Source organism: Columba livia, chromosome 4, assembly GCF_036013475.1.
Source record: "Columba livia isolate bColLiv1 breed racing homer chromosome 4, bColLiv1.pat.W.v2, whole genome shotgun sequence".
NCBI classification, from domain to species: domain Eukaryota; kingdom Metazoa; phylum Chordata; class Aves; order Columbiformes; family Columbidae; genus Columba; species Columba livia.
This window is the reverse complement of record NC_088605.1, coordinates 51,658,477-51,681,919: the sequence shown is the minus strand read 5'-3', so window position 1 is coordinate 51,681,919 and position 23,443 is coordinate 51,658,477. Positions and strand designations below refer to the sequence as shown.

The 23,443-nt window shown below is 40.2% G+C and overlaps 1 protein-coding gene across 8 annotated transcripts in view; it reads left to right on the top strand.

The window, feature by feature from the left end:
• The window catches only part of ADAMTS3 (ADAM metallopeptidase with thrombospondin type 1 motif 3), a 164,529-nt gene that overhangs the window by 55,403 nt on the left and 85,683 nt on the right, over window positions 1–23,443 (top strand). For all 8 annotated transcript variants that reach the window (XM_065061654.1, XM_065061649.1, XM_065061650.1 and 5 more), the window contains one exon: window positions 22,935–23,091. In XM_065061654.1, coding sequence (XP_064917726.1) covers window positions 22,935–23,091 — 157 coding nt within the window. The remainder of the gene's footprint in view (window positions 1–22,934; window positions 23,092–23,443) is intronic.

Here is a 23,443-nt window from a genome sequence, read left to right as displayed (position 1 = left end):
AAAAGCCTGATGGTCTCACTGATCTGAAGAAATCCCTCCTGCAAGAGCTGTTTTCCTCCTGTGTGGAGAGGGATGGAGGCAGCCCTGCTTCCTTGTTGTTTTGTAAAGGGTGCTGAGAATAATCCTGGATAAGGAAAAACTGGGAGTGTGGCCTGACACAGTTAAATAAGTAAAACAGGTGAAGTACTTTGCACATCCCTGCAGCATGATGATACAATGAAGAGATCAGCTCCTGCCGTGGCAGAATGAGGGGACCACTGAGGAAGATCAGCAGAGAGATTACAGATCTCTTGGGCTTTGGACTATTAATCAGGACCAGGAAAAGCCCTTCTCACTAAAGGGATCATGGGAAGATTTGAGAATGATTTTTTTCTTCTCTCCAGTACCTTCCACCAGGCATGATTTCTCTGTGAGAGAAATAAAGAGCAACAATTGGGACTGTAAGCAGGCTTCAGCAAGCTATTTGAAGTTTACCTTTGAAGTAACTCACTTTTTCCCCCTCATTGCTTTGATTACAGTAATTCCTTGCTTAAAACCAGAGGTCATGATTGCTGACCAAATCCTAGGCTGCTGGAGCTGACATGGAACTTCCAGGGCCCCAGCCAGGGTTTGTGTGCAACATTGCTGTCATATATACAAGGGAATACACCTGCATGTGCATACTGGACACTGCAGAATTTTTAAAGTTTTTTTCTTTCAAGGAGCTCAACAGTCTTCTATATAAGCTGTACAAAGATTAAATGATTCCAGTTCCTTCTTAATTTACGCTGTGGTGCAAGTCATGCTTGATCAGAAAAAGGGGGGAGGAAAAAACAGCCAAATTAAAAAAAAAAGTCTGTTTTAAGTGTTTATAGTTATTTTTGATTGAGAAATTAGGCTTTTCTTACTTAGTAGCACATCCATTTGAAGATTAGGATATTTATGAATTTTTTCCACTTTACTATCCAGGTAAAAATATGTCTGAACCGCATCACTTTATGCTCTGTCCATTTGGCTTCACAGTAGTCCATTTAGCAGCATTAACAAATTCAAGATAATACAGATTTAAAATGTGTTTAAATCTACTAGGTAACAGTTATGTATGTATCTGTCATAAGTCGTGAGGACTGCCCCAACCTGGTTTTATTAAAAATCACTGTAGCTGTTTTGAGGATCCTGAGACAGGTTACAGTTTTCACATTTTAAGGGAAGTGTTACATCAACACAAATGCATTTTCTGGACCTGTGTTTCAGGAGACAGCTTCGTATCCCTGGCTTTGTCAGGAAAGAAGGTACTTGAAGTACAAACCTATTGAATGATTTTCCTTGGTATTTAATTGCCCTTTAATCCCTTCCCCACTCAGTCCTTCTGCCCTTCTCCAGTAAAGCCACTGGTGTCTTTCTGCCTTCCTCAGGTACAGGTTCCCCACTCAGGTTTGGAATGTGACTGTATGAACATCATACATAGAGAGAAACCTTTTGCTTCTCAAGGGTAGTGTGGCAGCTAAAATTGAAAATAGCAGTTATTAGGTTTTTAGTTTATTTTAAAAATATTTTTAATGTGGCATATTTTAAGGAAGTCTGTGTAAAAGTAGTATATTTTAAGTCCATGTGTACCCATCTGGAGGTGTTGTGTGTCTTAAAAAGCAGAATGACTGTGTTCTTATCTCTCTTTGCTTACTCTTCGTGCCACTGCTGGAGTAGTGAGAAAGTGGTTAAACTATGAAAGGGATGCTTGTTTATGGCTATGAATATGTGAAAATAAACATCTTGCATGCATGGATTTGGACAGTTCTGAGTTTATGTTCCAACAGCATGTCCCTACAGAACAGTTGTGGGTTTACAGCCCTTTTTAAGCTAATCTTAACAGAAAATAAATTTTACAAAGCTCCTCCTTTGTCCTGGTATGTAGAGGACACCTATACTAGGCTTTCTGTGGTATGGGTGCTCTGCAGAAGAAAGAAAAGGTTGCCCTATTTCTGTGTAATCCAACAGAAACATTTTCCCTTAATTTCACTCTCAAAATACCACTGAGTCTGCTCCTGAGTCCAGATTTTTCCAGACTGTGCAGAACCAAGGAGGGGCACATACGGATGCTGAACACTTCACAGCCTCTGTCACAGGCAGCAGTGGGTGTGGTGGAGTTGGCATTACTAGTGCTGGCTTTGGTGTCACATCAGTATTTCATCTAAAAACTGACCAATTTTTAGTGTCCTCATCTTGGCACTTTTTTTTTCCTTAACCTCTTTCATGAATAGCAACACAGTGTGAAATTCAGTACTCATTTCATCAATGTTTATTCCATAAGTATTGCTGCATAGTAAATTAACTTCTGCTGGCATTTGTGATTAGGTAGTATGTTGCTGAAAAATGAGGTTAGTCTGAGACTTGAGCTGCTTCCACTTACTGGAAGAAGTTTCCTTAATTTTTCAGGGTTTAGCAGCAGCAGCTTGCTGTAGCATCCCAAACTGCATCTCAGTCTCCTCAGCATTAATTTGCAGTCACTCCATGGTAAAAGCAATGATGAAGTGTATTGTAGGATGCATTCTTTGATGCTCTTCTTTTGCTGACACCATACCTTCTTCTGCTGTCCAAGACAGAGAGCAGGACCTACAGGGACAACATCCCCTGTCTGAGGGGAGACAGCAGGCAAAGGACCCCCCTGCAGCAGGAGGCTTTGGGCGCTGAAGCCTGCTGCTCTCCTTTGTGGCACTGCCACTGGAATCCGTCCTCCTCGTTTCAGCTCTTTGGATTAGAAGCAAGCCAGAGGGTGATGTGAGTTCCACCTCTTTTCCTGCACTTTTTAATGTGGTTCATCTTGCCTCTCTTCTGTTGACTGGTATCAGAGCAGGGATTGCAGAACAGCAGAGGGGCTCATCCATTCTTGTTAATGAGAAGTATTTTGATGAGGCCTTTAACAAGGCTCCCTTAAGGTTCCAGAGAGAAGAAATGCTGTGCCAGAACAGAAGCAGCCTTGCTAGCCTGGCTCAGGTTCTCCCACACTCCCCTTGAAATAATTGTTACAAAATGTGTTTGCAGAAACCTAAGGAGACCATAGTGCAAGCTGACCTTGCCCCTCAGGACATTCCTTTTCATCACCTGCTTTGCTTGTAGCAACAAGATAGCTGGAAGTTAAGATGATCTTTTCCTTTGTGGTTTACATGCAATTCAGGGTGGACACAAGGAGTATAATAGGCAAGGGAGCTCCGCATGCATGTTCATGGACGCCACCACATGTGTGTCTTGCAGGACCGTCCTGGAAGTCGTCCTGGGTCGCAAATAACTTTCAGTCAGTACCCATGTATAGAGAGGTTACACCATCCTGATGACAGCCTTGTGCAGTCTGTGTTTTGGGAACTGCTTGCTCATCTGTCATATTTTCATTCAACAAAAGTAAATTAATTTCTTGCCACAACAGAGTGGCCTGGGAACAGTCATCCTCAAATGACAGAAATTAGTAACAAGACACTTTTCTGGCAGTTTCGATGTTAAGGTCTACTAGATATCTCAAATATGTCAAAATTATATTTTGCCCTTTGGGTTTCATGTCACTTTGTAATTCTGGTCCCTTGGAGCAGATGGCCTCTGAATTATTTTCTCTGACCTAGAACTTCATGTGGAGACCTGAGAGCCATGATTGTCTGAGATTTGTCCCATTCTTCTGATGGCACTGAACTGAAGAAATGAGCTGCTCAAGTAAAATAGTCTTGGAAATACCTTACCTTGTTCTCATGCTGGCTCCAAACTCTCCTGTTTTCTTTTCCCTCTCTGGAGCTTATTTCTTCAATCTAGGACAAAACTTAAAATGTTAGATGGGATGGAAACTGTGCATATTTCTCATGGGACATAGAGATGACACAAATAATCAGCTCATCACTTTCCTTCATCTCCAGCTCCCTCTGAAAGATCACCTGGGCAGTGAGGTGGTTTTAGTGGATGGTGCTGTACAAGGTGTGCACTTTTTTTCTTGGCAGGCTGAAAGGGTATTTTCCTCTTGGGAGTCACTTCTGCAGATGGATTCTCACAGAATGAAGCTAAGGTTGGAATGAATAAGGGAATAGTTTCCAGCAGACTGCTCTTAAAGTTGCCAACACTGTCAGGTTTTGAGGTGGTCTTGGGCTTCTGCCCAATCGAACTCTATCTGTTGATATTTTTTGCAAGAATGTGTTGTTTTATCCATCAGCAACTGTATCAAATGCAGCTTTATCTGTGGAAGGATCTTTTTATTTGAAGGATTCTTTTTCAGGTAGGATTATTTCCATCCTTGTACTGTGCAGGGAGTTAGGTGGTATGCCAGCAGTGCAGTAGGTGGATAATAGCAGTAAGAAAATAAGAGATTAGAGACTAAGACTGCTTGTGAAACAGCTTTTGGGGTCTGGGAAAAAAATTGAGGGAAACAGAAAAAATCTGTGCATGCATAAGGCTTCCTTTATTGCACTGAATTGGTTCCCTTGATTTACATTTACAGCTGCACATTTACAGCTTTCTGTTTGTCTTTTAAGATTTTTTTTTTTTGAAGTCCACATAAATTGTAATAAATACCTGCTGAAATGTTTTGAGTGAATTGCAGAACCCCTGTTCTGCTGTGACTGATGTGAATAAGAGCTGAAAGCCCTCCCCATCTGCTGGCACCTCAAAGGAGGACAATTTTATTTCCTCAGGTGTGACTGCATGTAGCAAATGTTTAGAGCCTAGGAGAGTTCATGCCTTTTTCACCTGCTAGAGGATTACCCAGTCACAAGTCTTATGAAAGTTTTAGGACAACAATCCCTTTTTAGTTGGAGAAAAAAATGATATTTTCTTGGTAGCAGAGAGCACCCATCTCTTGTGGGAAAAGGCTCTTTCCAAATCTGCATGAGATGAGATTTTTTTCTCACCTCACTGATAAGCTGCAATAGCTGCTGACAAGAGCAGTGAGCTTTTCTTCTACCTGAGTGAAGAACTTTTATGGATAAATGCTTCATTCTGAAAACTAGCCTCCTGGCCTCTGTGGGGTCTGTAGCCACAGATGCACTCAGGGGAATGGGGGAAATGCTCCTTGTCTGGTGCCTTTGGATAGGGGTGGGTTTTACTTCTGCTGTGACCAGGGAAAGGCATTATTTTAGTGTCTCATTAGTGCCATACTATGTGTTTCTGTAGCTTTTGGAGGAACTTGGTTACTAGAGAACTTTTGTGGTCTTCTTCCCTGGACTATATCCATTCCAAAAAGGTGAAAGTGATTTAGCTTTTTATGGAGTGGGCTCATAGGGAGCATTTACAAACACTTTTTTGGTAACTGGAAGTAGAGTTTTGATATTTAACTTAAAACACGGTCTCCATTTACTCTGTGTTCATGAGAGAGTGGCAGAAGGTTATTAAATAATTGAAGGCAAGGGTGTAAAGTAGAATCAGTCCCATCTCTTTGACAGTCCTGCATAATTCCTTGTTATTCAGTTAAGGAGAGCTAAGATGACTGGCACCAAAACTGCTGTGTTTTCTAGGCAGCACTTCACTAATATTGATTTTTTTTTTCTAGGCTTTCTGCATGTCTTGTGTTGTAGCAGCAGCAGTGAACATGATGTCCTGCCTGAAAATTCACATTTGAAGCAAGTAAAAGTAACACTGGTTTATGATACAAAAGAGAAAGCAGGTTAGAAACTAGATAAACAGCCTTAACTGGAATTCAGAGAGGCATAACTGTTTAGCTGGCTTTGAATAATATTTCACCTGATTGTAGAAAGTTGAAAGTCCTGAGTGATCATCTGCACAACAAACTGCCCAGGCTTTTTGCCTGAACAAAGAGTCCATTGGAAGCAAATGGCTGGATGAACTGTTGTTGCATCAGGTGATGCAGCAACTGGATTTTCAGAAGCATCAACACTAAACGGGCAAAGTGCTGCTCACGTGCTGGGAGGTACAAGGTAGAGGAAGAGGCTGCTGCCTTCCTGTCAAACACGTCTGAGCATCCAGTGATCTGTTGGGGATTTGGAAGGAGAAGAGGAGATGAAGTCAGTTCAGGCTGGCATTTGAGTGATGTGAATTGATGACATCCAAGTTACCTACATACTCTTTAGATGGCAAGGATTTAATTTAGGGGGCTTCTGGAGCCTCTTCGGAATGTCCAACAGGAAAAGCTCCAAATTCTTCATTTAGGAACTTAAGAACTACTCCAGGTTTGCCAAAAGGTGTATGTGCTACAGAATCACAAATTAAGTGCCACAAGTGGAAAACATGGTGCTAGGAAGTCTAACTAACAGTGGTGCTAGTCTCATTTTTTCTTTATAGATTGGAGAGAATATCTGAAGGTGAATTAAGGCACTTCACAGTATGTTGTTATTTAGGTGCAAGTGAGAACAGACAGTTTGCATTTTAAGCTGCACTGGTAATGCTAATGCTGAATATGGAGGTGTTTTGATTAGGTAGTCTTCCCTAGAAAGGGATTTAGAAACAGGTGTCTGTAGAAAGTCTGCATGAAAAAGCTCTGACTCATCATAAAACTAAAATGTCCCAACTTTGATTGTCCCAACTTTGATTGTCACAACTTACAGACATGTATTCACAGTTTATTTCTGAGTTTGACAAATTGCTTTTGACAGAGTGTGGTTTTATGTGTAATTCATCCCTTTTAAGCAATATATTTAGGAGCTTGAACTTCTATTCACAGGTTGGTGTAACACACCCCATTTTGCCTTATCTCATGAGACCAGGAGCAGAAAATGGGACCGGTAGTACAGAGCCCAAAGCATGCTGTGAAGCTGAAAACAGGGCACGTGCATGTTGCCCCTATTTGCAGCTTTTCTGCTCTAGGTACTGCTGCTCTACTGGTATCTTCCATTTAAAGTGTGAAGACCTACTCAGAAGTCAAGAAGGAGGTTTTCTTGTACCACTTCCCTGTTTGATGTGTAGAAGATAAGCTGGCAGAGGTGCAGAGCTATCAGTGAGTGGGTCTGAGCTCCTTCAAGTGATACTGTGCCTGGCATAGGTGATTTTTAAAAAAATTGTTCTAAACAAATCACTGGTGACTGGGTATCTGCTCTGGGTATCTGTTTTGTAGCTGTTATTGAATCACACCTTTTAGTCCTGGCTATGCATTTTCACAAAACAGTGCTTTTAAGGCAGTTCGACAAAGAATTTCCTTTGTGGATTTTTGCTTTTTGTTACCAAAGTAGCATATGCTTCTTAAATTTTTTATTCGTGGACACTCACAGCTAACAGTTTGTAAAATAACCCAAGCTTAGTATAATTACTAAGTAAAACCCTTTTTAATAGTTTTAGTAATAAAAACCAGATTGCCTAACTTCTGTGTACCCTTGATAACGCACATAGCACACACGAATTGGGCTCTGATTCACGTTTTGCCTTCACGTATCACGTGGTAAAGTATGTATCTCAGTAAAAGAAAGTAAATACATACTGAAATAGTCAACATTCTCAAAGCTTAATCCTTGTAATCCCTGTCAAAATTCTTATTGACTGTAGAGTTTATACTGAATTTGAAACTGCTTTTTGTAGGTTAGAGATAAAAAAGCCATATTCAGTAATGCCTTTTTTTGATGTTCCTTGTTTATTCGGTGCTGTACTTGTATCTGGAATTTGACCTAAGAGCTGGATGGTCTGAGGTTTGCAAAGCGGGCAAGAAAAGAGACTGGACAGAAAATACTACTCAGGGCTATTGAGAAAAAATGAAAAAGTGGAATGCAGACAAGATAGGTTTGTCTGTTGTAGGAACTAATCATTGGCATAAAAGTTCTTAGCTTTTTCAGAGGGTCACACTGAAACTCTAATCACTGCTCTCTGACTCAGGCTCTGAAAGAGTTATGGAAATAAAACTTAGTTCAGCCTCCTGACCTTGTATTTCATCAGGAGTTTCTTGAAATGATGGATAAAGCTAAAGCACTGTTGTTCCTGGTATTGGGGTGAAATATTTGCTTTCACTCCGATACTTAGTTTTCATAGACTACTTCTGTGACTTGATTAGTAACATTAATAAGTTAACTTGGACTTTATTTTTTAAAAGTAGCAACCATGCAGCAGTAAATTAACTTATTAACCTCATACAGATTACACTGTCGTTTGCTTTTCTTGTTTCTAACCTGACTAAATTGCTAATGTTTAAAACTGCCTTGCCTTTGAGAGATCTTATCGTGGGGTGTTTTTTGCACAAAGATGTAGACTCAATTTGACATAATGAGTTTGATGTACATGTTACTAGTTTTGGCATTTCAATACCTGGAAATGGTGCTTCCTAGCTTTTAATCAACAGAATATTTCCATTCAGAGTAAAATCCATCAGTTTCCTGTTTAATTTCTATTTGAGGAGGTCCCGGGTTTTCACCCTTGACTTCAAATGACTTTTATATTATCTTGGAACGTGTTTTACTTAGGGGCTTCTTTGTTCTCTCAATTGGTAGCTTGCCAGCAGCATTAAGTCTTGTGTAGCAAAGGACTGGTGAGTGCAGCTCTTCCAACTGTGGTGAAAGCCCAAGTACTTTGCAAAGCTGATCTATGTGCTCTTTACAACATAAATTAGCAAACTCTCTAAGTTGATACTTGTGGAAGTAGACTTTATTAAGGTTGAGCCAAGCTGTCTGGTGTCTTATTGTGTCTGAGGAGTGTGTGAATTATTCCAGTTAATAGTCTAGAGCTGTATAATTAGTTTTCTATACAGTCCAGGGAAAATGACCTGTAGAAGAAGCTCCCTGGGGAGAGAAACTACAGCCAATTCTGTAGGGAGCAGTCCACAGTGAAGTCCCTGTATGAGCCTGCTTGCCTATAGACTCAGTGAAGATGAGGTAAAAAATAATGAATTTCTACTTCATAAATACAGTAGAAATGAGTCAGAAGGGGTCTGAAAGATCACGTGAAGCATCTTGCTGCTGGAATTTCTGGTGGGTGCCAAGTGGGAGGTACCCACCTCACTGATTCACACTGGCTGTATGTTAGGACTTGAGGTACCCAATGACCTAGAACAGGGGTGTCAAACTCATTTTCACTTGTGGCCACATCAGCCTCCTGGTTGCCTTCAAATGGCCGAATGTAAATGTAATAGTTACATTTGGCCCTTTGAAGGTAACCGTGAGGCTGATGTGGCCCCAGTGAAAATAAGTTTGACATGCCTCCCCTAGAAGATCATAGAGTTGATGTCAGTGTTGGATGGAGATGTTCAGGTTTGTCTGTCTTCCACAGTGCTGAATGCTCTGTGATGTAAAGTGTGGTGTATAACTGGGGAGATGGCAGCATGAGACCCTCATCAGCCAGCTAATAAATGCTGTGTGGGCAGAGTGGACCTCACGGGTACCACAGCATTGCTTAATACAGTAATTGATGTTATTCAGTATCTGGAATGTTTGTAATTTGTGATAATTCTGTCGCATCATTCGTGACTGATGCATATGCATTGCAGATAAATAAAAATTGCTTTTGAGGGCCACAGTAGGCATGGTGCTGCTGACCTCAGGTGTCCCTTTTTCCATCTTCCTGATCATGAGATGTTAACATTTTGGGATTCTTACTTTAAGGGAATTCCTACTTTAAGGACAAAGCATTTTGTCTGCCAGTTTTGCAGTTAAAATGGATCTGTGTAGGTTTTCCAAGAACACATTTTTCCACATAAAATCAAAGTTTGTTTTTCTTTTTACTTTCATATAACTTGTAAGGGATTCTATTGATTTTTCTTAGACTTTCTGAAAGAGGAAAAAAGAAACCAAACATTTGGATTAAAACCAAGCATGAGAAATTTTGGCATAAAGGAATTTACTTATGTATGTTTATAGAGGAGGCTAAAAAGCTCCTGTGGAATGACCCAGTAAGATGTTTCCATTTTCTTCTGTGCAAAGTCAACAGAATTTGGTTAGCTCAGTGGCTCTTCCAAATATCTTTTGCTCCTTAAAGTGGTGTGTCAACTAGTGTATTTAGAGTGCTTTGGTTCCTTGGAGGAGCAAGGAGAAATTGAGGGAAGGAATTCTGCTTTCACATCGGATATAGAGATGAACAAGGAGTAATTTTAATTTTAAGCCCTGTACATGTTAAATGAGGTTGCAGATTTCTGCAGGAACATCAGTCTATTTTTATTCTCCATCCTGGTATCCTGTTTATTGTAGGTCATGCCTTTCACTAAGAGAGTCTCACTACCAGCTGAGGACTCCTGGATTGTACTGGGCTGTAGGGTTTGAAGGAATGTCTTGGTTCAGGCCTGCTGTTTCTGCTGTGGTTTATGTTAATCATGGCACTGATTAAAGACCTCCTTTTAAAAAACAGACATGAAAGACACTCTGTGTTTCTGATCTGAACCAATATCATTTAATTCTCTGTCCTCTCTATTTCATCTTTTACTGTATTAATGGACCATTTAGACATCACAATCCCCTCATTGCTTTCTTAGTTCTTACTTTTCTACTACATTGCATAATGGTCAGTTGTGCATGGCTTTTGACTAGATTACTTCTCACAGCAGTGTCAAACTACATTAGTAATCTTAGTGATTTTTTTTAATTGTTATTATTATTAAGATTAGACTGAGACTGCTAGATGTTTTTGAAACTAAGAATGTGTTTGTATTTAAAATGAGTTTATTAGCCAAAGGAAAAAGTATCTTTAGTTAAGGAAATGGATATTGTTTCTGGTCAGCTTGACATTTGGTATTTTAGTATGAGTATATCTCAGCTTCTTATTCCTAAATTGTGTCCGTAGTTTGGAAGAGGATATTAAACATTCTTATGTTTTCATGCTGTTTCTGAGTTCTCGTCCTGGTATTCAGTCGAACAAATAATATTTTTCTTTGTAGCTGCAGAAGATTTTTTTTGTTTTCGAAGTCTGGTATTAGATGGTTAGTGACAAACTTCCATGGTATGGACAATTTAGCTGGCTGTGAAACCTGTGTAGTGTTTGAATTCTTCATTTGATTCAAAATTGATTCTAGTGTTTAAATGTTATACCACTCTGAGATATTCTTTAGTAAGGAAAATCTTAATGCTGCTTTATGCTCTCCATGTTTAATAGCCTTCAAGAACTGAGACTAAAATGATTCAGGAACTCTTGCTTTAATTCTGAAGTGTATTGCCAGAAGTTCTGCAACACACAAAACATGTGATGTAACGTGGACTTTATATCACATTGATTTTCTGAAGAGGAAAAATGAGAGGCTGAATTTCGACATGCTGTACTAGAAATAACTCAAGAGGTGCCAGTGCTGAAGAAGCCAGCAAGTCTGCATGCTCTGCCTCAAAGCCCAGAGCCCTGGAAGCCTTGGAGGGGTCTGTGGGGACTGGAGGCCCAACTATGGGGGAGCTGTGAAGCTCCTCTCTCCCTCCGTGGGCACTCAGCAAATGTGTCAATAACATCTGTTTCTCAAAATGTGCAGAGTACTGCCATATTACATTTTTCCAGCATTCTTCTAATGTGTAGTGTTTTTTTTATATGCCAAGTATGTTGAGGCCATAAATACTTAAACATGCAGTAGATGTGCAGTGAGAGAAATATGTCCTTTTGGACAGCTTTTCCCCTTCCATGCCAACCCTGCGAGACAGACCTCGGCAGGGGCCTGGATTGCCTTACGTGAGTGAGGAGCAGGCTCTGCTGGAGGTGCAGGTGGCAGTCTCTAAGCAACCAAACCCTCCTTGGTTCATGGCACTGTCTCCTGGATTCACAGATTCCTTCTGAGAACATTTTATCTGTGTAGCTTAGTCTGCTTATAACTTTGTGTGGTGGCAACTTGATTTATATCAGTATCGTCAAAATCTTGGTATGTCATATTTTCAGCTGCACGACCAAATGCACAAGGGTAGGGCTTGTTTGATCAGCATCAAAGAGTGAGGCTGTGTGTCCAGCTACCACATCCATGCTGTAGGCTTTTCAACTCTCCAGCTGTTTGTCTGTGTGGTTCTAGGTCTTTGCTTGTCCATCTTATTTTCTGTCACCTTCATTTTTCTAAGCCTACTCAAGCCATGAAAGATTGTTCATACCAGTTCCCTTTTCTCAGGGAGCACACACAGCGGTGAGGAATTGGGGTCCTGGCAGGGTCAGGGACAGCCCAGGAGCTGCCCATTCTGTCTCCATGGTCTGTCCTGCAGATACAACAGCTTGTTTTATTTTTCCTTTATCTGCAATACTGATAGCAGTGTGCAGTGACACAGACTGTGGGCAGAGCGATGGCCTGTACCTTCCTCTTTGATTGGGCTTCTCTGCATTTTTAATGAATTTGAATTTTGTATAATTGCTTGGAATTTGAAATGAATGCAGTTTATGGTCACTTTGGTAAGCTTTTTATATTTATACCAAATCTTCTACATACTCTATGTAATTTTTCAAGTACCTGTAGCGACTTTTATCGGATCAGTACTATATATTGTACACAACATTGTGATAAAAATAATTCAGATCACTGAGTCTAAATTACTCAGAAGTGTCATAAGTAGAAGAAAGTGTGTGATATTTGTTTTCACTCTATTTTGATTAATCATTACAAATGTTGACCTATGCAAGTTAGGCAAGTAAAAACTACAGAAAGAAGAATAAATGGAAAAAGATTTTAAAAGTAGCTAAGCATTACAGGTATCTCAGTAGTGTTGCGAGCAGAAGGGCAACTCTTCCCTCATTTGCCAGATGTGTGTTATATACAAGTAACAGGACTTGTGTACATATTAAGTTACTTGACTCCATCTATCCACAGAAGTCTTTCTGAATGTATGACGTGCTGGGAAGGTATTATGCGGATGGCTGAGCTAATAATTTTTGTTTGGTACAGAGCACTAATATTGTGAATATTCACTATAAAAAGATGCTGTGGGAAGCTGGGCAAAGAGATTCTATATCTACTATATCTTTTCCCTACCAGGAAAATATATCTGTGCTGTCAGAAACGCATCTGTAGGCATTCTGCCACAGGTCTTAAGCCCAGTAGATGATGGAGATTCTTTAGTATCAGAGCAATACATGTGGATCCGTGTTAGCTCAGTAAATGAAGCTGCAGGACTTTGCAAATGTGTTTCTATTTGATAGTTCTGTTTAGTGGTAGACTATATTCTGATATTCCTTCTTTATTACTGTTATTGTTGTGTTTGCATGATATGGTCTTTGCTGAAATGTGACTCCTTTTTCCTATGGGTGTCAGGAGTTGATTGCTTAGGTTAGTGATACGCAATTATTACAACAAGGTGATAGCTTGCCCCACTGTAGTGATTTAACAGACGCAATATTTGTGCATGCTTTACGCCACGCATATGCTCAGGTAAATGACCCCTCTGAGTCACCCCAGCAAAAAACTGCATCGGGGTGGGCTGCTGGTACTGCAACACCTCATGTAACTTTCTCTTTGTCTCCACTGTTGTCAGGAACTTGTCGGCCTTTCCTTCACATTCAGTAGTGTGTGTCTGTGGCATGATGAGGCAGACTGAAAGGCCTCTTGCAGAAAGGCTACAGCTAGCCATCAGTCCTGGATCTACTGGAATGATTTGTCAAAATCCTGGCCCAATTTCTACTTTTTTGCATGAGTCAGGTCATGCCCAGTTAAAAAAAAACTTGTGGAGTGAGTGAATTCTCCTGCCAACTTATGTACATAGCCCTGATTTATGTAGCACAGTTGTGTGGTTTTTTGTTTGCTTATCTCCTTCTTTAAGCTTCTAAAAAATTTTATGCTCCCTCGTATGACTCCATGCTGGGGTGTATGGGTCCCTGTCCATGGAACATGGGGTGCAGCAGGGCCCTGCCTCACTCAGGCTCAGAGTCAGCTTGGCTGCCTGATCGGTCAGATCAGGTACCTGTTTGCAGCAGAGGCTTAAAGAAGACACTGTCCATGTGCCACAAAGTAACAGTCTGCACTTGTAATGATGAGTTAGCATCAGATCATGCTGTGTGATGTATCTTGTTGTGTGCTCAGACCTAAATAAAGGGATGTGTACTTTGCACATGACCGAATTCTGGAAAATAACACTCTAGCATATCAACTCCAATATACCCGCCAGTTGATAGTTATGAACTGAAAGAGGGGCATCCTGGGTTAAACTCTACAACTTCAGAAGTTTCTGGTATATTTTTGCAGAAGAAACCCAGATAATCAGTTGATTCTTGACAAAATATGGATCCCACATGGCATGAGAAATGGCATCCAGCCAGTGAATTGAAGGTATAATCCTGGAGCTACAAATGTAGGAAGCTTCTAACCAATTTCCACCTACTGTAGCTCTGTTTTGGTGGAGGCAGGCAAAGGGAAATGTGCTGCAGGCAAAGCATCCTTCTTTGCTTTTATTATTCTTCCAATAAATTAACGAGTGCTCAATGAGGCTCCAAAAAGTTTTCGTCTTTGGATTAAAAAAGTGAGCAGCAGGTAGCTGTGATGCAGGTTTTGCACAGTCATTGAACTGAACACACCTTAAACTAACATGAGATGGTGAAAGGTAGTAGTGTTTTTGTGCTGAATCTGTGTTTTTAGACGAGGCAGCACCTTTTTTATAAAAGCATGTTTATATTGACTCCTTAAGAAGTTTAGACTGGATGGCTGTTTCCAGAAGCTGCCCCCTCCCCTTTTGCCAAGTCACATAATGTTTGTCTTGGCAGGATGCAGTGTCTGCTTGGCTGGTGCTGGGATATTAAATTGAGGGAACACAGAGCTCTTGATGCTTTTCAATAGGGCTTCTATTTAGTTAGTGGCAGGGTAGAGCTGTCAGCCACTTGTGATTGTCCAACAGGGAAGAAGAGCCCTGGGAGAGAGCCCTGGAAACATTTTCCAATTTAATTGATAGAATGGTCAAAAAAACAGCATTTTCTGGAAGGTACCAGCTTTGTGTTGGTTTGATTGTTGAGTCCTTTTGCTGCATTCTGGCTCTGTTAGCATTGATGGTGGGTGAAATAAATGATGACTCCAGCTCAAACTACTTGGATTGCTGCAACCAGCTTCCTCATTTTAACTTATCACACATGGAGAATCTGTTAAGTTTTGTTAAGAGCTGAACAATTGATTTGTGGCCTAAAGCGCGAATAGATTCAGATACCCCAGTTCTGACACTTACATACACTGTACATATGTCTGCATTCCATTTTAAGGCATATGCAGTGATTGGTTCTTTCATTTAGCTGCTGTGTAGGAAACCAGGTTGCTGGGAGTCCATCCGAGGTGCTTGTAGGTAATACTGGTCGAATGTGAAACTGGACTCTGCACATGCATTGTCCCTCTTTGTTACATAGCACTTTTGTTGGCCTTCATGAAAGAGAATGTTCCTCAAGTCCTCTCAGTCAAGTAAAGCCCTCTTCTACCTCCACCAGGAGCTCTGAAGAATGGAAAGGGGGGGGAAAAAAAAATGTAGAGAAATCTCCGGGTGGGAGGGTGGGGGGTGGCGAGTAATTCCTTTGCATTTTTGCAAGCTTGGACAATGTGTCACTGTTTGTCTTTTTCTTCTACTGGCTTGCTGCTGCCAGTATCCTACTTCTCTTCCTTTTGTTCAGAAAGAGCATGTCTAAGGACTTGGTTGCCTACACTGTTCCACTTGCAGAAATGTCTTGGTTTTGGAGCAGATGACAGTTGCAGAAGGTGAGACAGGAGGGCTAATATACCGTGTTTACTCATGGTTAGCCTGAGAGGCCCCTCGTCACATGAAAGAAGAGCTTTCTTCTCTGAATTTAAGGACAGATGTCAAGAGGGTAGAGGAACCTCTTCCTAAGTGGGCTTGTTTTTCCTCTTTGAACACAAGCTGCAATCCTTTGTAAGCCATCATACATACTCGTAGAACAGCAAAGTATTTAATTTCACAGACCTACATGTATTTGGGCCCTACTCTCCTGACCTTAGGTAGTTATAGTCCCTTTGCTCGCACTCAGATGATAATTGATTGGAACAGTTGTTGGCTCCAGAAGTCTTACATCTTGCAGACAAAACTTGCCTGTGTGGTTTTATCCATGTCCTCACCCCTAGGTTGCAGTAGTTAGATTAAGATCTTGGTCTTCTAAGGAAGCAACTTCATCCTCCTTGAGCATAGTCTCTCCCCTGAAACAGAGGCACCTGTCTTAGTCCTTATGCTTTACTTTCACGCATGCCACATGGCTCTAGGAGCAGCCATGTCACAACTTGTAAGTATTTCAGTATTGTGTTTCTAAGTAGCTCAAAGCAGCCTGACATGTTCAGTTCTCCCACTGTTCAAAGCTGGCTTAGGAGAAATAGCTGCTATTTAATGCTTCAGTTCCCCAGTGTATCAGGTCAGCATTTTAGAAGATATTTCTGCATAATACGAGGGCACTAAGGGCAGTTTAAAAAGATAATTGATACTTTTATCTTCTCTGTGGTAGATGCATTATGTCTTACAAAAATGCAGGCTTTTCAAATTACAGATGGCAGCTGAAATATATAATGAAGATAAGTGCATACATAGATTTAAAAAATAGGAATACCACACAACATTGCAATGAAAACATTTTTCACTGAAAGTAATTATTATGTTGTGTGCTCACTGCCATTAAGCCAATGGAGAATAGCTGAATGTTAGAATTTAGCTAAGATTCAATGTTGTCCTACTTAAAAGTATACATTTTTAGTGGAACGAAAATGGGCAGTACCAAAACCCTTGTGGATGAAAGTATGTAGAGCTCGTTGTGGTCATAATGCTGGTGTCCAGGTATCGTCCTTGCTGGAGGAGCAGTGGGATCTTTGCATGACTGGCTGCAGTTTCAACTAGTTGTTCAGTTACAGACAGCCTTTGCAAATGGATCCTGAACCTTTACAGGCCAATCTGAAAAATGGAGGATTTTCCTACTAGTATCCTTTAATATTCCCTGTGTTTTTTTCTCCCCACCCCAACTCTGACCCTTTCTGATTGAAACCTAAAACTTGCTGGTTTGTGTCCTTAAGCTGTCTCTGCTGAGCATAGCTTGATGGAAATGCAGCCAAAAGCCAGTCACTGAGCAGCATTAACTGGAGGCTTGTAGAGAAAAGGGAGAGTTAACTTTATCCCAGGAGGAGCTGATGTGGCACTCGGTTGTTGAAACCACGTTTCATCCTCTTTTCTTCGGTATTTATTACATTGGTGCTTTCTGATGAGCTTCTGGATAAGTGGCACAGTTTCAGGTTGTTGGTACTGTGGCACATGTGTTTGGATCTACTCTGAACATGGGATCCTTTAATCACTTTGGTCACATCTGTTTAGTTGTTCAGTGTTCTTTTCTAGCATTCATATACAGATAAAGATGCATGTAATGCTTGGTTTCAAGTGACAATGTGCTTGTGGTGTATTTGGTTTATACCAACTGGTGGATCAGGCATCCTACTGTGCTAGAGGCTGTGGCAGACACAGGATGTGAAGACAGCCCCTGCTTTGAAGAGTTTACGGAGTCCAGTGTGAGACAGGAGGGAACAAATAGACAGGAGAGTGGTGGGAAGAGTAAGACATTATTGATGAGTATGTTAGATAGAGGTCTCAGCACTTTACAAACCTAACTTTTGCCAAGCTTTTTTTCATAGGCAATTAGGTATATTAGTGTTTTGTACAGTGAGTTACATGAGAAAAAGAAGCTTTTGTGTTTAGTGGCAGCACGTCCAGTGTATGAGGACAATAATAATAAGAAAAATCAGAACTTGGAATAGAGTTGTGCAATGGTGACTGGCAACAAAACGTGAAAGCATTTACTGACCTCTTTGCACTGAACATGAGATGATAGGTAGGATGGGGGTATTCTGTTATGGGTTTATTTTGTAAAATAAATGCACTGCATACTTTAACAACCCAAAGCATTTCCTACTTGCCAGTAACACTCGGTGGCAAGTATTAGCAGCACTTGCCTTGATAATGGCCAACAGTGTGACTCTGCTGCCTTGTTACACAAACTCTTTTTGACATTTGAGGGTGAGCCTTTCAAAATACAGCTGAGAATTAAATGACTTGTCCTCATTGCAAACCACTAGAAATGGGGCATTTAACTTCCTAAAACACTTTTGAAAATTGCACACATAACGTTTACTCCAATACTGAAGTTAAATGTATCCATTCTTAATGGTCACTCCACATATCTCTGTTGTGCTCCTCTCTCCTCTCTTGCAGTTAATACTCCATGCATATTTATACAGAATCATATTTCCCCCCTAAATGCTGTTGGTTTTGGCTCAGTAAGTTAACCCTTAGTTTAATCTGCCCGTGTAGGTTATTTTCTCAAAGCTTTTTATAATTTGTAGTTCTTTTATTATTGTCTGCGTCTTTTTGCATTTGAAAAAAATTGCAGTTTTCCAAGTTCTGCTTTGTCAGTGGGTTGTCCAGTAAAGAATACATCACTTGCTGTCCTCTGAGAAATCCTCCTAGGTGGGCTACGTGTACCAGACTACATTTGGCTTTGCTCCCAGGTGCCTTTTATTATGAACTCAGGCAGAACTTGGTCCTGCCTCAGGTTTAATTCAGCAGAAAGGTTTTCCCTCATTTTCCTGTGCACCATTACTTCTGGATTGAGGAGGACGAAAAGTGTTGCAGGGATAAAATGCATTAATGGTCGTGAGTAATTTAAAGACAATTACAGATATTATGCAAAGTGTGTGCACACAAGGTGCTGAACAGACCTTCAGCAGGTTTCCCCTGTGATACCCTTCAGGGAGGGGCATTTGCTGCCCTTTTGAAAATGGGAGAAGTGAGTCTGTAGGACAGCTGAGAAGTTAATCCGCTTCCCCTGAGTTTCAGGCCAGGCTGAAACGATGCTAAGAACAGGTGGGTTTTTTCCAGGCCTCTGCAGTTGCTGTGCCACAAAGGCTTCTTTTTGCTTTTGGTAGTTTTGTTGTGTTCTCTTTTTCACATTTTAAGACTAATGAGGCCAGTTCTAGATAAACTTCACAGAAACACAGATTTTTAAACTGCATCCTTCAGTTGATGGAAATTTTGAACATTATTAATTTATAAGAAAAAGCAGTAAAATTAATAGCATTCCAAGATTTCAGACTCTGCTTTCCTGTATCACTCCATAAAAGTGCTTTTGTGGAAAAAAAAAATTCCACTACTTACTTCTTTTTTGAAAATCCACCACAGTCTTTTCTCCAACTGAGTCTTTAAAAATATGTGCTCTAAACACCTACTTGCTTTTCTCTCTGGCTGGTGAGGAAGAAAATGCTGGGTTGACAGTAGAGTTTACAGTGAAGATTCACTTGAAAATGCAATGCCTGCTTATGCCCTTCTTTCTCCATTCGTTTGGAAAATCTCAAACTCTTTTTACTGATGAAATTTGTGGGGAAAAAAAGTCAGAATGGAAACAAAGCTGGATTCTGCATTCATGCTTGCCTGTAGGCTGTTAAAATGGACCATAACTGTCCCTGTTGATTCTAAATCTCATTTTCCAATAATAAGGAAAAAATATCATATTTATAAAAATTTGGCTACTGTCCTTTACAACATGCTTTGAAAGATAATGCAACAATATTAATTTTAACTTGTATGTATTAAATGTCAGACAGAACATGTAAATATTGGTACTGTTTACAGTAGTGTTAAGGTAAAGCAAGGGTATCTCAAAAGTGTGGGCAAATTAATTTTTCAAATGCATGTGAAAAATGTATTTAACTTCCACACAGGTGATTCAAAAATCATACCTGCAAATGAAGTGGAATAAACCAAGGCTGAAAGGAGTGGAAAGGATGGTGAGGGAGGAAGTAAATGAGAAATTATGCTTAATAAAAAACATATGTGTTCTTGTTAGTATAACCCAGGAGCACCTTTTCTGTGTTGTTTGTTTGTTTGTTTGTTTGTTTTGTGTTGTTGTTTTTTTTTAATCCATGTTTTGCCTTCTTCAGCCCTTTAGGCTTGGCCCTTTGACTACAAAGCCATAATTGCCTGGTCTCCACTGTAATTCTTCCTCTTTCTCTTGGGATGGTGGGGAACTCTGTTCTTCCAAAAAGCACATCACCATGTGTGATCAATAGTCTGTGAGTGCTGACTTCGGTCTGTGTGAGCCTTTTCCCAGTGTGTATTTTTAATTAACTTCTCTGCTGTGCCATGGGAGGTTGTGAGTTGTGCTGGAGGTCAGATCATTGCTCTCTCACTGGATCTGCAGGAGACGTTGCTCTTTAGGAACCCTGTGTTGGTGGTGGTTGGTTGGTAATCTAGCCATCTGGCTCCACTGGCAAATTTTGTGGATAAATTGTGTTAGTTTATTCATTATTACAGGCACAGATCTCCTCAAAACAGTTCAAATCCACTGAAATTGTTGGAATGAGCTGCTTCCATGGAGATGAAGAAAAGATAGAGATACATCTTACGTCTGTATAAATAATAATCCATAAAAGCTGTTTTAAAAGAAAAAAAAAAAAAAGGAAAAGGAAAGGGGGTATGAATTACAGTCTGACTGAAGTGAGATCTGACTTGGAGAGGAAGCAGGACCTGATACCACTTGTGGCTTCAGGTGTGTGCCAAGGCAGAGGCTGCTGGGCATCTTCCACAGGAAAGCCTGCTGTGTGCTGCAGTGATGGTGCCAGAAAATGACAAGCCAGGTGCTTTGTAGATCAAAGTGCTCGTCTGTTCTGCCACATTTGTTTGCATAGAAAGGTCACCCTGAATCTTTATGCCTTTTATCTCAAAGGTTTTACTTGATAAATTTGCCCTTTTTTTGCCTTGTGAACCACATGAGTTCAGCATGATTAGGTGAAATGGGATGTCTGTTTGGGGTATTGTTCTTCTTAATTAGTAATTAAACTTCTAAAATAGCAACAGTTTCTATCTCTGATTAATGCAGCCAGTTTATTGGCATCTGTGAAGTTAGGAGACTTGTGAAGCAGAAGAGTTGTGGCTTAAGAGGGGTGGAATGTGTTAGGTCTGTCAAAGTGGTTTATGGAGAGTTGTGAAAATGGAAACTGTACTTGATGATTGCAGATTATTCTTATATTCCTTTTACAGCAAGGCACACCCGTTCTCAAAAATATTATTGCAGCTCTTTCTTTGTAGGTTTAACACAGACAAGAAAAAGCATACACATTGAAACTGGAAAGCGAAGGCAAGCTTTGCTTCTGCACTGAGCACTGCTTTTGGATAGAACTACTTTCAACTCACAGGCAATAGCGTCATAGAAAATTTACAAAAAAATCTTTATGCCAAGATTGGGTCTACACAAGTAACATAGCAACTGTAGTTACAAAACTTTGCTTGCCATTTTTTCTGAGCAAAGCTAGTAAGCTATTAACATGCAACGGGGACTTGTTAAATCCCAGTGTAATTATGTGTACTAACCACATAAAAAACTGGCTTGTGATGCTAACCTGAGTTATTACAACCAAAAATCTCACTTATTACTGCTACTCACATAATGAAAACAAAGGAAGAATGTAGTATTTCGATTTATGTAGTTTAGCTAATATTTGAAGAAATTCATTAACTAAAAAATTGAGTGTAGATGTAAGAAAGCACACAGAGCATAGAAAGCTTATGGTGAAATACTATTTGAAACATTTTGAATATTTTTATTAAAATATACCTTCACAATTCTGTCTGCTTGTATTTGACAAATTACCTAAGCTTGTGCTATGATAATCTCCACTTGTAGCATTGCTGTAAATAAGTTCAAAGGCACCCAAAGTTGGAGTATGGGATTGCAACTATACCTCCTCCACAGGGGCTGGGGAGCTTGGGAGCAGCTTCTATCACTGTTGGGATTGTCTCCTTTGTTAAAATTTTGTGATGCGCACCCATCTTGTGTAGCCTCTACAGTCCATAAGCTCTTCCAAGGCCTGATGCAGGAACCTCTGGCCACAACTGTGCCTTCCTGAGACCTTCTACATATCTTAGAAGAAACAAGACCCCTATTTGAGGGTTTAGCTTCTATGGCTTGAGCAGGGGCTGCATTTTCAGCCATTGAGAGCACAAAAGTACTTCCAAAATCCAGATATGGGTGTGGTCACTAGGTTCGGGTAGCGGACCTTGTCTGTTCCATCAGACTTTCTTTTTTTTTTTTTTTTAAACTTCATAGTTTGTACATACCTGTGGTTGCATTCGAAGTGCTCTGGGAGCCATCAATTTATTGCTTACTTGCAAGAAGAACATTGTATAAAAGGAAGGTCATAAGGATAATGCTTGTTAGTAGTTGCTCTGCTAAATTTTATGTAAACATGATAATATAGTGATAATAATTTGCAGATTCCTCAAAATATATATGCCATTGGTGTTTTCCTGTATTTTCAAATATTCTGAGTCCATTTTCCCCTACATGATGTTCTTGCTTTCACTGGCTGTGCCTGAAGGAGTGTAATCTTGCCACCCTTAGATTTAAGTAGAGTTTTTAAAGTGACTGTTTCCTTAAGTGTATTGTCAGATTTCCTTTACTGTTATTTACTGTGATGTATATTCAAGTGCCAGCAAAGAATCTTTTTCTTCCTGAGCATGAGTCTGCCTTCACTTGAACTGGACTTGTGCAGGTGTGACTTAGTCCAGTGAGTTTAATTGTAGTGATCACCAGGTTAATCTGCCTGGTCTGCAAACCTGTCCCACAGCTTTTGCAGGCAGAAGACTTAAAGGGAAAGGATTTTGAGTAACTGTCGATAGCTAGATAGAGGATGGAACAGTAGGTGTTCGTTTAAGTGGGAAACTATATGCCTTCTACTGATTTTAATGAAGTAAAAAACCTGAGCCATAAGGGGTTCAGAATATATATGAGTTAAGGATTAGCAGAACATTACAGTACATAGCATGCCATACAGAGATGACAAAATAGCTGTGCATGACATAAAAATGGTAAACTCCTACCTGACTTTGGTCTTAGTTGGGTTTTGAAGGGAGTGATGTATCTCATGCTCATGCAAGATTTTTTCTTAATGCCTTTGAATGTTGGCCTTCGCCAGATGAACATCCCCACAGTTCAGAGGGATATCTCCTCTGGCAGGAAGTCAGTGAAAAGGAAATCGAATGGTAATTTGATTCTTACAGTACAGTAATATGTTGAGTAGTTTGTTTCACCTCACTTGATTCTGGTTTTAAAAGCATCAGGCCGGGTCTTTAGGCTCTCAAATGACATACAGGCATGCTTTCTGTCTTTCTCACCAGGCTGGAATGATAAGAACTAATAAGGATGAATACTTCATCGAACCTTTGGAAAGAGGAAAGCAAATGGAAGAGGAAAAGGGAAGAATCCACATGGTTTACAGGCGATCAGCAGTAGCACAACATCCCACTGATATGCTCCCTGATGTCCATAGAGAAGGTACAGTACCCCTGTGTGCTTGTTTGCAAGCCTATTCCAGGCAGAAAGAGGCAGTTCTGATGGAGCTGTTTGAAAAGAAAGTGTTTAGATGTTTTGCTGAAATATGCCATCAGTCATATAGGCAGTTTCTCTGCCCAAGAGCAGTGCACATGTGCATTCATGTAGAACAGAACTTAGCCATGAGGTGTCCTGTTCAAGAAATGCTGCAAAATGTTTGCTTTTATTTTCCCCTCCTTAAACGGAGGACAAAGTTTGTACTGATTTAAGCAGAAACAATTCTGAGCATTACATAAGTTGGTAAGATACTGTGCGACACAAGATGTTAATAGAAATACTCGTATGACTTTAATAT